Here is a 13,937-nt window from a genome sequence, read left to right as displayed (position 1 = left end):
ATGAGTAAATTTTAACAATAGTATTGATGGAACTCTTATGAAAGAATCTATTACTCTACCTGAACGCATTAACTCACTTCACCCTGAGAAAAGCCATGTGGACTATATATTGTAATTTTTATCACCCATAAGAAAAATGATAAGGCTCAGAGATGTGAGAAGGCCTTTAGTTAATGAATTATAGGAAGTGAATTTAACAGTAAATTGTCTGACTCTAAAATATTAACTATAGAAATAAAATGTTTAAAATTTTTTCCAGTTTTTAGTTTTTTTATTTGATTTTACATTCCAACCACAGTTTTCTCTTCTACCCCTTCCTTGGCCCCCCACACCTCCTCTCACCCTCCCTCACCTACCTCCTAGCCTACCCCCAGTCCACTCCTCACAGATAAGTGTTCCCATGAGGAGTCAACTTACTCTGGCACAATAGGTTGGGGAGGGGCCTAACTCCTCTCCCGTACATTTAGACTGAGCATGGCATCCCACGATAAGGAATGGGCTCCAATAAGCTAGAAGGTGTTTAAATAGTAATAATTATAACTATTATTTATTTACCAATTAACCTTATTGTTAGAATACAGCTAAGTAAAACAAAACTTCAGGTTTCTGCTGGGCTTTGTTTCATATGTTCATCAAACAAGACAAAAATAAATAAGTAGCCCATCCCGGCAGGAGCCAAGCACCCCAGATCCCAGGTCTTCTCTTCCACCAACCAGACCAGGGGACCATCAGATCCAGGGAGACCAGGTAAAACAGGCCCTGCATCCAGGCCTGAATTCCAGTGCCTAGGGATTGCCTGGGAACTGCACAGAGCTTCCCATCCCAGTGGGAGCCAAGCACCCAGATCCCAGGTCTTCTCTTCCACCAAAGAGACCAGGGGACCAGCTGTTCCCGCAGGACCAGGTAAAACAGGTCCTGCATCCCAGCCTGCATTCCAATGCCTAGGGATTGCCTGGGAACTGCCAAAAAGCTTCCTATCCCAGCTGGAGTTATGCACCCCAGATCCCAAGACTTCTCTTCCACCAAAGGAACCAGGGGGCCAGGTGGGAGGCTAAGCACCCCAGATTCCTGGTCTTCTCCACACACAGGACCAGAACTAGGATGAGGAATAGAAGAACTACCAGAGTATTGGACTTGCTAGCACACACCAAAAGGGAACTCTGGTCCCCTAACCACCAGACCAGTAAGGGGCTCATTCTGCACCCACTAGAAGAAGAGATGGGAAAGAGACAATACAAAAACACACTCAGCAACAGAAAAAGTAATATGACACCTCCAGCTTCTAGAGACTCTATACCAGCAAGACTGCAACATTCAAATGCAAATGAAACAGAAGAGAATGACCTTAAAAACAACTTCATGAAAATGATAGAGGACCTAAAAGAGGATATAGAAAAATCCCTCAAAGAAATGGAAGAAAAAACAATCCATAAAATGAAAGAAATGGAAGAAAAAAAACTAAAAAAAATGCAAGAAATGGAAGAAAGAACAAAACAAAACATTCATAAAATGCAACAAATGGATGAAAAGATAAACCAAAAATTGCAAGAAACAATTCAAACAGTGCAAGAGTTGAAAACTGAAATAGAGACAATAAAAAAAACCACAATCTGAAGAAAGGCTGGAAATTAGAAAAGCTGGGCAAATGGTAGGTACTACCGATACAAGCATAACCAACAGAATAAAAGAGATGGAAGAGAGAATCTCAGGTGTTGAAGATATACTAGGAGAAATGGATTCACCAACCAAAGAAAATCTTAAGTCCAACAAATTCTTAACACAACACATCCAGGAAATATGGGACACCATGAAAAGACCAAACCTAAGAATAATAGGTATAGAAGAAGGAGAAAAAAATCACCTCAAAGGGGCAGAAAACATATTCAACAAAATCATAGAAGAAAACTTTCCCACCTAAAGAAAGACATGCCAATAAAGGTACAAGAAGCTTACAGAACACCAAATAGAGTGGATCACAAAAAAGTCCCCTCATCACATAATAATCAAGACCCCAAATATACAGAATAAAGAAAGAATATTAAGAGCAGCTAAGGAAAAAGGCCAAGTAACATTTAAGGCAAACCTATCAGAATTACACCTGACTTCTCCCAGGAAACTCTGAAAGCCAGAAGGTCCTGGACACATATTCTACCAACACTAAGAGACCAAGGATGCCAGCCCAGACTACTATACCCAGCAAAGCTCTCAATCACTATAGATGGAGAAAATAAGATATTCCATGACAAAACTAGATTTAAGCAATATGTATCCACTAACCCAGCCCTACAGAAAGATCTGGAAGGAAAACTCCAAGCCAAGGAAGTTAACTACAACCAGAAAGACATAGGCATTAGATAATCCCACTTTACCAACAGCCAAAAGAACAAAGGGGTGGAATTCCACACATAATTCCACCAACAACAACCATTCCAAATCAAAGAAGCAAGAGCAATCAATGGTCATTAGTATCCCTCAATATTAATGGCCTTAATTCACCCATAAAAAGACACAGGCTAACAGAATGGATTCGAAAACAGAACCCATCCTTCTGCTGCATACAAGAAACACACCTCACCCTCAAAGACAGACATTATCTGAGAGTTAAAGGTTGTAAAAGATTTTCCAATCAAATGGACCCAAGAAACAAGCAGGAGTAGCAATCCTAACATCTAACAAATTAGACTTCAAAATAAAATCAATCAAAAGAGATGAAGGAGGCCATTACTTACTCATCACAGGCGAATTCCACAAAGATGAAGTTTCTATCGTGAATATCTATGCCCCAAATACAAAGGCATCCACGTTCGTAAAAGAAATATTACTAAAATTTAAATCACATATAAAGCCACACAGACTTATAGTGGGAGATTTCAACACCCCACTCTCACCACCAGACAGCAACTCAACAAAGAAGCAAAGGGTCTAATAGAAGTAATGACCCAACTGGGATTACCAGATATCTATAGAACATTTCATCCACATAAAAAAGAATATACTTTCTTCTCACCACAACATGGAACCTTCTCAAAAATCGACCACATACTTGGCAACATATCAAACCTCAGCAGCTACAAAAAAAAATTGGAATAACTCCATGCATCTTATCAGACCACAATGCATTCAACAAAAACATGAATTGCAGAAACCCTAAAAACTCATGGAAATTGACTAATGCACAACTGCACCATCCCTGGGTCAAAGAAGAAATAAAAAAGAAATTAATGACTTCCTAGAATTCAATGAGAATGAAGACACAACATACCCAAACCTATGGGAACTTTGAAAGCAGTGCTACAGGGGAAGTTCATAGCACTAAGTGCTCACCTGAAGAAACTGGAGAATAGTTATACTAAAGAATTAACAGCACAGCTGAAAGCTCTAGAACACACAGAAGCAGACTCCCCCAGGAGGAGTAAATACGAGGAAATAATCACATTGAGGGCTGAAATCAATAAAGTAGAAACTAGTTAAACAATACAAAGAAACAATGCAACCAACAGTTGGTTCTTTGAGAAAATCAACAAGATAGACAAACCTTTGTCCAAGCTTACCAAACAGCAGAATGTGAACATGCAAATTAACAAAATCAGAAATGAAAAGGGGGACATAACAACGATCTCTGGGGAAATTCAGAGAATCATCAGGTCATAATTTGAAAACCTGTACTCCACAAAATTCGAAAATTTAAAGGAAATGGATAACTTCCTGGATAGCTATCACTTGCCAAAATTAAATCAAGAACAGATAAACAATTTAAATAGACCTATAGCCCCTATGGAAATAGAAGCAGTCATCAAAAGTCTCCCAACCAAAGAAACCCATGTCCAGATGGCCTCAGTGCAGAATTCTACCAGAAATTCAAACAAGAGCTTATACCAATTCTTCTCAATGTATTCCACACAATAAAAGCAGAATGGTCTTTCCCAAACCCTTTCTAAGAGGCTTCAATAACATTGATCCCCAAGCCACACAAAGATATAACTAAGAAAGAGAACTTCAGACCAATATCCCTCATGAACATTGATGCAAAAATACTCAATAAAATACTGGCAAAACGGATCCAAGAACACATCAAAACAATCATTCACCACCATCATGTAGGTTTCATTCCAGGGATACAGGGATGGTTCAACATATGCAAATCCATCAATGTAATCCACCATATAAACAAACTGAAAAACAAAAATCACATGATCATCTCACTAGATGCTGAAAAAGCCTTTGACAAAATCCAACACCCCTTCATGATAAAGGACTTGGAGAGATCTGGGATAACAGGATCATACTTAAAAATAATAAAAGCTATATACAGAGAACCAACAGCCAACATCAAATGAAATGGACAGAAACTCAACGCAATTCCGCTAAAATCAGGAACAAGACAACGCTGTCCACTCTCTCCATACCTTTTCAATTTTGTATGTGAAGTTCTCGCTAGAGCCATATGACAACAAAAGGAGTTCAAGGGGATACAAAATGGAAAGGAAGAGGTCAAACTTTCACTATTTGCAGATGATATGATAGTTTACATAAATGACCTGAAGAACTCTACCAGGGAACTATTACAGCTGATTAACACCTTCAGCCAAGTGGCAGGCTACAAGATCAACTAAAGAAAATAAGTAGCCCTATTATATACAGATGATAAAAGGGCTGAGAAAGAAATCAGAGAAACACCACCCTTTACAATTGCCACAAACAACATAAAATACCTTGCGGTAATGCTAACCAAACAAATGAAAGACCTGTATTGCAAGAACTTTGAGTGTTTAAAGAAAGAAATTAAAGAAGCCCTCAAAAAATGGAAAGATCTCCTATGCTCTTGGATGGGTAGGATCAATGTAGTAAAAGTGGCAATCCTGCCAAAAAGCAATCTACAGATTCAATGCAGTCCCCATTAAAATACCAGCACAGTTCTTCACAGACCTTGAAAGAACAATAATCAATTTTGTATGGAAAAACAAAAGACCCAGGATAGCCAAAACAATCCTGTTCAATAAGGCAACGTCTGGATGCATCACTATCCCTGACTTCAAGCTCTATTATAGAGCTATAGTCCTGAAAACAGCTTGGTATTGGCACAAAAATAGACAAGTAGACCAATGGAATCGAATTGAAAACCCTGATATTATCCCACACATGTATGAACATCTGATCTTTGACAAAGAATCTAAAAATATACAATGGAAAACAGAAAGCATCTTCAATAAATGGTGCTGGCATAACTGGATGCTGGCATGTAGAAGAATGCAGATCGATCCATGTCTGTTGCCATGCACAAAACTTAAGTCCAAATGGATCAAAGACCTCAACATAAATACAGCCACACTGAACCTCTTAGAAGAAAAAGAAGAGAAAGTGGGTGGCACCCTTGAACGAATTGGTACAGGAGACAGCTTCCTGAACATAACACCAGTAGCACAGACAGCAATATCAACAATTAATAAATGGGACCTCCTGAAACTGAGAAGCTTCTGTAAGGCAAAGGACACAGTCAGCAAGACAAAAAGGCAGTCCACAGAATGGGAAAAATATTCACTAACCCCACATCTGACAGAGGGCTGATCTCCAAAATTTACAAAGAATTCAAGAAGCAAGTCTCCAAAACTCCAAAGGATCCAATTAAAAAGTGGGCCACAGAACTAAATAAAGAATTTTCAATAGAGGAGTCTAAAATGGCTGAGAGGCACTTGAGAAAGTGCTCATCATCCTTAGCAATCCGGGAATTGCAAATCAAAACAGCTCTGAAATACCATCTCACTCCTGTCAGAATGGCTAAAATCAAAAACACCAATGACAATTTATTCTGGAAAGGATGTGGTGAAAGGGGAACACTCCTCCACTGCTGGTCGGGGTGCCAACTTGTACAGGCACTTTGGAAATCAGTATGGAGATTCCTCAGAAAAATGGGAATAAACCTGCCACAAGACCCAGCAACTCCACTCTTAGGCATATATCCAAAAGATGCCCATTCATACAACAAGGATGTCTGTTCCACTATGTTCATAGCAGCATTTGTTGAAGATGCTCTCATTTTTCCATTGTATAGTTTTAGCTTCTTTGTCAAAGATCAGGTGTTCATAGTTGTGTGGGTTAATGTTATGTTCTTCAATTCAATTCCATTTGTCTACCTGTCTATTTTAGTGTCAACACCAAACAAATGGATGGCACTAGAAGAAACCATCCTGAATGAGGTAACCCAGTCTCAAAAAGACAAACATGATATATACTCACTCATATATGGATTTTAGACATGGAGCACGGGATTGCCAGCCTACAATCCTGCCACCAGAGATTTGGTAAACAGGTAAGACCCTAAGGGAGACATGCATGGCACCCCAGAGAAGGGAAATGGGACAGGATTTGCTTAGCAGATTGGGAGCATGGGGAGAGGGGAGAGGTAACTGGGAAAAAAGGGGGGAGAAAAGGAGGGGAGAGAAGGACATGAGGGAGCAAGAAGTTTGAGTTGCGGGAAGAATAGAGGATAGCAGGTTGAGAGATACAATAATGGAGGGAGCCATCATAGGTTTGAGGAGAGACCTGGCACTAGTGAGATTTCCAGAGATCTGCCAGGATAACACCAACTGGCAATCTAAGCAATAGTGGAGAGGTTACCTTAAATACACTTCCCCAATAATGAGACTGATGACTACATTGTATACCATCCTAGAGCCTTCATCCAGTGGCTGATGGAAGCAGAGGCAGACAACCACAGCTAAACATTGAACTGAACTCATGGAACCCAGTTGCAGACAGGGAGGAGTGATGAGCAAAGGGGTCAAGACTGGGCTGGTGAAACACACAGAAACAGCTGACCTGAACAAGGGGGAGCTCATGAACCCCAGACTGAATGCTGAGAGGCCAGCATGGGAATGATCCAGACCCCCTAACATGGGTGTCAATGAGGAGGTCTCAACAATCTATGAGGCCTCAGGTAGTAGATCAGCATTTATCCATTCCACATGAAGGGATGCTCTCTCAGCCTGGACACATGGGAGAGGGTCTAGGCCCTGCCCAGGATGATGTGACAGACTTAGGAGATTCCCCATAGAGGACCTCACCCTCCCTGGGGAGTGGAGGAGGAATGGGCTGGGGGACTTGGGGGCTTTGGGCAGGGGAGGAGGGGAAGAAGAGGGAGCTGGGATTGACATACGAAGCAAACTTGTTTCTATATTAAATAATAAAAAAGGAAAAAATAAAATGAAAGATAATTTTTAAATAAAAAAGTTAATAAAAAAGAAAAACATGAATAAAATAACTTTTTGGGAGAAGCAGTCTTGGAAGGTGTTTGTTAATTACTGTGCCTTTTCTTAGCTGGGCATTGATGGCTCATGCCTTTAATCTCAGCACTTGGGAGGCAGAGGCAAGCAGATCTTTGTGAGTTTGAGGCCAGCCTGGTGTACAGAGTTCCAGGACAACCTCCAAAACAATACAGAGAAACCCTGTCTTGAAAAACCAAAAAAAAAAGAGTTCCTTCCTTTTTTTTTCTCTTGCTGCAAATTCATATTGTAGTGGCCATGAGGCCAGCATTGACCACTGAGGCCTGCACCATTCCATGAGACTGGCACTGTCCACTGAGGGTGGCACCACTTGCTAAGGATGACACTGCTTACTGAGGGTGGGAGGGTTCAGGGAGTATCACAGGAGGGACACAACACAGCCATGGCAGTTAGGATCCCACAGCAACTAAACCTGACTGCAATGGGCCTGTCATTAGTCAATCGTGGGTGAGGGAGTAGCTCATGGGTACCGACCACTCCCTGGCAAATTATTAACTGCTGATGGGTTTGCAAAGGGACATGCATTGTCTTCCGTTGTCATCAGGCTCCAAAGGATAGTTCCAAACCCATAGTTACATAAATGGCCTGAAAAAACTCAGCAGGTCACAAAACCAATTAAAAAAGACATAAATGCAAGAAACAGATTTGTGGGGAAGAGGAGCAGTTTGACAAGGGAAGTGAGGGAGATAAGAGAGAGTTGGGGATGAGGGTCAACAGAATGCACTGCACACATGTGTGACAATTTCAAAGAATGAATATGATAAAATTATAATAAAAATCATATCCTTAAACTATACTTCTTCCTTTAAAGTTATATTTATTTTGTTTTATTAATTAATAGAATTGGAGACACTAAATTGCTCACAAAAAGTGTGGGGGGGAAGTATCAAGGTTTGGAAATGAATTAGCATCATCTTTCTTTTTTACATATTAACTTACAATTGTTTCAGAGATGACTTTGAGGAAATGCTGGGGTTTCCTACAGTGCTGCTCTTTTCCTGCCTTTACTGCTTCTCTGACAAGCAACTTCACCTACTATCATGCTGAGATATAAAGTATTAGTTTGAAGCCATTATGCCTCTGAGTAGCTACCCTCCTGGGACATGTTAAGGGGAGAGTATTCTCTAGGTGCTGTACAGATAAATGGTCATTGGCAACCACAAGTAGAAAGGGGTCTACCCTGAAATATGTTGGAATTGTCTATTCTTTATCCAGTCCTCAGATATAGTTCACTGGGAGGAGGCTGTCCCCAGAGGACTAGAGGTCTTGTTAAATTCCACTGCTCTGGTTATTGAGAACTTGGTCCCACACAGGTTACAGTCTGTGGCATCCAGTTCTTCACAAATGATGTCTCAGATGTTGGACGGAGGTGGGTGAGTAAGTTCTGATAATGCTGATAGAAGGGCCTCCAAAGAGTAAATGAGTACCAGCGGGTCAACCAGTAACTCAGCAGACAGATACCCAGGTACATCGTGGAGGGTCAACTAGAAATAACTCGTATTCTTTGCTAAAAATCAGATACCAGCACCCACAGTGATAAGAAATCAAACTAGTTTCAACACATGTAGGAGCATGTGTGCAGTCAGGAGCACATGAATAAAGAATGGTATGTAGTATACATAGGGAAATGTTCATGGAAGCAGGTCAGCTGGCATAGATGGTGTCTTTTTCTTCTCATACATTTCTATTTGTCTTTTTAGATGAGATCAAATGGCCAATTAGTTATGGTGCAGGAGAAAGTAATTTCACGAGCAAAATAGAGGGTTAAGTGATGTTACTGTCAAATTAATAGTTATTTTAAGTATATCAAAATATTTTAAAGCATTAACTAAATCATAAAATTTCCCAAAACTAATGTTTAGGAAAATCAAGTCATATAATAAGAAACACAGTATGAAGTTTAAAAATAATCATTGAGTTGAAAATTACTCTCCAAGGAAAATGGGGATTAAAGTCACAAGAAACCACAACAATATAAAGACAAACTTAACCATAAACCTTAACTTCTTTACTTGCTTTTTCCAACTGTGCTTTTTGTTTAATTTTATTCTTTATTTAGTTGTTGGGTTTTTGGTTTGCCCATTTTGCTTTTATTATTTTAGTAGGCTGCTTATATCGTAGAAAATTTTGCAGGTCAGTAAACTAGGTTGATACCAGTAGTCACTTAGAATTTTAAATGCCTTACTCCAGGAACCTCTAAAAATGTCTTCTAAAGATCTTCTCTCTGATCTCTCAGCATTTTCCTCCAAACTGACTCCAGGTTTTTATTAATTAGACCAATTAAGAATTCCATTAACACTTTTGTGCGCTCTTTCAAATTTTTCATCTTTCCTGTGGCAGTTCAATTTCTCTAGGTTATTTTTGAGTCTTGATATTCTGTCTTCTACTCAATCCATTCTATTTAAAAGACTTTCCTCTGAGTTTTCTAATTCATTTATTGAGGTTTTCAATCCCATCATTTTGATGTGAATTTTCTTCAGTATTACCATTTACTGAATTTACTTATCAAATACTTGATTGTCTTAGTTACTTCATTGAATGTTTATTTTTGTTTTATTGTACATCAATCAGATATATACTGCTTTTTTCTATGTTCATTGAGCTGTTTCTGTCTTCTTTAAATGCTTTGAATTTTGGTGATGTTTATCATTGCTGTTTAAACTCTGTGTACTAGTATTCAAATAGGTAATACTTGTTGGACACCATTTCTGAAGTACTGTCAGATTTAGAAGGCAAAATAATATCACACACTTTCCTATTGTTTGTGTTTTGTGACATAACCTGTACATGTGAATTTCTTTAGTTGTAGATCTGATGTGAGATTCTAAGCTAACTTTGTTGACTGAACAGTATCTTACTGTGTAGTACAAGGCAGACCTCAAACTCATGGTGCTCTGACATAAGCCTCACAAGTATTGAGGTTTGTTTAGTACCAGACCCTTAATCCTTTGGCAGTTTTAATCTCATCAACTTTGGACCCTCCCTATTTTTATTTTTTTCTGACATAATAAATGAGTTATCTCTATTTTTTAGCTTTGCAAAATTCTTTCTGTAGCTCTCTCATTAACACAATTAATATTGTTATGACCTCTATTTCTCATGCTTTGAAATATTTAACATATGTTAGACATTTTAGGATACTAACAATTGCACTCTACCATTAAGAAGCAATTAATACGCTAGTTTTGTGTTGGTCTTTCTAGAAGCCTTAGACCTATAGAAACAGGAAAATGAAAATACAAGTGGGACAATTCTATAATAGTTCAGATTAACAATGTTCATCAGTAAATTACATTAACAATAAAATGTAAAGCAGCAAAGTCTAAAAATAAGAAAATATATACATTGGGATATAAATAAAATATAAATATATAGAATATTTAAAAAATAGATTCAACATGCCATGGTAGTTAAACAAGACAAAATAATTTAAATGAAAGAAAATTCATTCAGTATTTTCACATCTTAGGAACTGAAAATGTACTACATATTAATAGAGATCAAATGCATTACAAAAGAAATGTATCTTTACACAAAACAAACCTGTTGAATCATCATCTCCTAAACCCAGTCCAGTGATATATTGCATGGTGTACATACATACACACATACACACACACACAGAGAGAGAGAGAGAGAGAGAGAGAGAGAGAGAGAGAGAGAGAGAGAGACTCTGTATTGGTTATATACTTTCTGATCTAATTGACTGGTGTGATTATCAAAAGATAATTGCTAAATTAAAGTATATAAGTTCTTCCTTAAAGACTGGAGGAATAATGAATGAAGATGTGCTTGTTCTAAGTTTGAAAGGTTTTTGCATTTTTTTCTATAAATACAAGGAAAATTTTCTAAAGTTAAAGTATCTCCTATTCCCTCTGTAGGTCTCATGTGCTATATTATGGAATTAAAGAATGGGTTTTCCACTTCTGCAGGAATTGCACAACATACTATGAAAGAAGCTAGCGTCTCTCAGTGGAAGCCAGAAAACTACAATAAATGTGTCTGTGATAAGTTCCCACCAACATGCTTCAGTCCAACAAGACACAGTTTCACCCTTCCTCCTTCCTCCTGATAGGGATTCCAGGGTTGGAAGATGTACACCTGTGGATTGGCTTACCCTTCTTTGCAGTGTATCTAATAGCTGTCCTGGGGAACAGCATCATCTTATTTGTGATCAAAGCCGAACGCAGCCTCCACCAGCCCATGTTCTATTTCCTTGCCATGTTGGCTTGCACTGATTTGGGCTTATCCACAGCCACCATTCCCAAGATGCTGGGCATTTTCTGGTTCAATCTCAGGGAGATTGTGTTTGAGGCCTGCATCACACAGATGTATACCATACACATATGCACTGGCCTGGAATCTGTGGTGCTGACAGTTATGGCCATAGATCGCTATGTTGCCATATGTAACCCACTGAGGTATAACATTATCCTCACCAATAAGGTGATAGCTGTTCTTGGTGTAGTCATTATAGTCAGGACTTTGTTGTTTGTGACTCCATTTATATTTCTCATCTTGAGGTTGCCATTTTGTGGTGTCCGGATTGTCCCCCATACCTACTGTGAACACATGGGTTTGGCAAAGCTAGCATGTGCCAGTATCAGGGTTAATGTCATTTATGGATTAGTTGCTTTCTCAGTGGGATACATCGACCTATCTGTGATTGGATTTTCCTACATCCGTATTCTCCAAACAGTCTTTCACCTTCCATCCTGGGATGCTCGGCTCAAGGCCCTTAGCACATGTGGCTCCCATGTGTGTGTCATGTTGGCCTTTTATCTACCAGCCCTCTTCTCCTTCATGACACATCGATTTGGCCACAATGTCCCTCAATGCATACACATACTTCTAGCCAACCTGTATGTGGTTGTTCCTCCTGCCCTAAACCCTGTTATCTATGGAGTCAGGACAAAACAGATAAGGGAGAGAGTACTAAGAATGCTTAACCCTAAAATCCACTGAAATTTGCCTCCACAATCTTCCAGAACAATACAATAAGGAAACTGTAGAGTGTAGTCTTCCTTGCCAGTTGCCTGGACCCTGCTACAGTTTCAGCTCCCAAATAATACACAAGACACTATATTAATTATGAAGCTGTTGGCCGTTTGTTTGATTTCTTACTGGCTATCTCTGACTTTAAGTATTTAACCCATAATTGTTAATCTAATTATTTCTCTTACCAGAGAAAAGGGTCTGGACCTCTTACTCTAGCTGTCTACATAGTGTCTCTCTCTGCCTCTTTTTCCCAGAATCCTCCTTGACTCCTAGTCATACCTATCTTGCTTCACTATTGGCCAACAGTGCTTTATTCAACAACCAATAAGAAACAGATTTACAGAATGACATCTCCCATCATCTCCTCTTTTCTGTCTAAATAAAAAGAAAGGTTTTAACTTTAACATAGTCAAATTATATGTAACAGAACAGTTATCAAGTAAGAACTATAGTTACAATAGTTAGCCCTTTAACATTTAGTAAGATTTAAAGAAAATATCATCTATCCTATCTTTGTAAGTCTAAAGTCTTATATGTAACTTGTGTCTTATCATAATTAGGGAAAACTGATTATAACTGTCTGCCTTCAACTCCATCAAAGACCACAGAAGGATAATTTATAAACACTAAGTTTGACAGACACATCACGCTGCCTAGACAATCATCTGAAGTTCCTCTGTAACATTATGCTCATTTGTGTTCAAATTTCCTACACTTTAATTAATGAAACTATTTGTACATGTATGACTCTCCCTCCCCTAGCAATCATAAGTTGACAAAAACACTTCAACTAGAGGTAGGACTTCAGTATCCCCTCCCACATCCTTGCTGAAAATTTTAAATGGCTTAATCTTGGGTAAGTTTTACACTGGCAACCATAGCTGCTGTAAGCAGTATCCCCTGTCCTCCAGCTATTACAGGGAGAACTGCAGGTTGACATAGACATCCAACCCATACTTAGTATTCACAATCACTTATTTTCAGCACTTTGAATAGTCATGGGTGCTTGTGACCTTAGTCATAATCGACTGTAATAAAAAGCTTACCAATTTAACAACACCATCAGCCCTGGTGATTATTGGTTTAAGTAAAATAAACCAGACCAAGAAAAATAAATACTTCCTGCTCTTATTACAGATACAGCCTAGATTTATGTATAAATAAATATACATGACATAAAAGTATGTAGCTGGCTATAAGATGGGAGGAATAGGAAAGGGAATGGGTGGAAAATGACAGTAATTAATACATTTGTTAAAACCAAAACTGAAAACTACCTTCAAGGAAAATAGTGACCTCAATTTGGGAATCATAGGATATAAAGACCAAAGATGAACATTCAAGAATTTAAAACCTTTCTGTGCTCCTGATTCACCAACTTCCTCAGGCCCAGTAAGGTTGCATTTCTCCAGGGAAAGAAATAGATCTGAATTCTAATATAAATTTTCCTTCCTAAGAAACAGAGTATAGAACTATTCCTGCCTGTTAGAAAGCACTATGTCCATCTAAAGGGCACTACTTCATTATAAAATGAAGGCATCAAGTCATCTCCATGGTATTGGGGAATTAAAGCTAGGCTTATACCTAGAAATGCTGTGATGATGGCATATGAGAGTAGATATTGAAGGGAAATTAAAGAAAATCACAGGATAAAGAACT

The 13,937-nt window shown here is 38.7% G+C and overlaps 1 protein-coding gene across 1 annotated transcript; it reads left to right on the top strand.

Annotated features, from left to right (window-relative positions):
* The first annotated feature begins 11,297 nt into the window (after positions 1-11,297).
* On the top strand, positions 11,298-12,245 carry LOC101830496 (olfactory receptor 52E5). The gene has a single exon (XM_005087463.2). The coding sequence runs from the start codon at positions 11,304-11,306 to the stop codon at positions 12,243-12,245; it is 942 nt and encodes a 313-aa protein (XP_005087520.1). The 5' UTR covers positions 11,298-11,303.
* Positions 12,246-13,937: the final 1,692 nt, after the last annotated feature.

Source organism: Mesocricetus auratus, unplaced genomic scaffold, assembly GCF_017639785.1.
Source record: "Mesocricetus auratus isolate SY011 unplaced genomic scaffold, BCM_Maur_2.0 Super-Scaffold_4256, whole genome shotgun sequence".
NCBI lineage: Eukaryota > Metazoa > Chordata > Mammalia > Rodentia > Cricetidae > Mesocricetus > Mesocricetus auratus.
The sequence above is the reverse complement of the archived record's forward strand: the minus strand, read 5'-3'. Positions and strand labels throughout refer to the sequence as shown.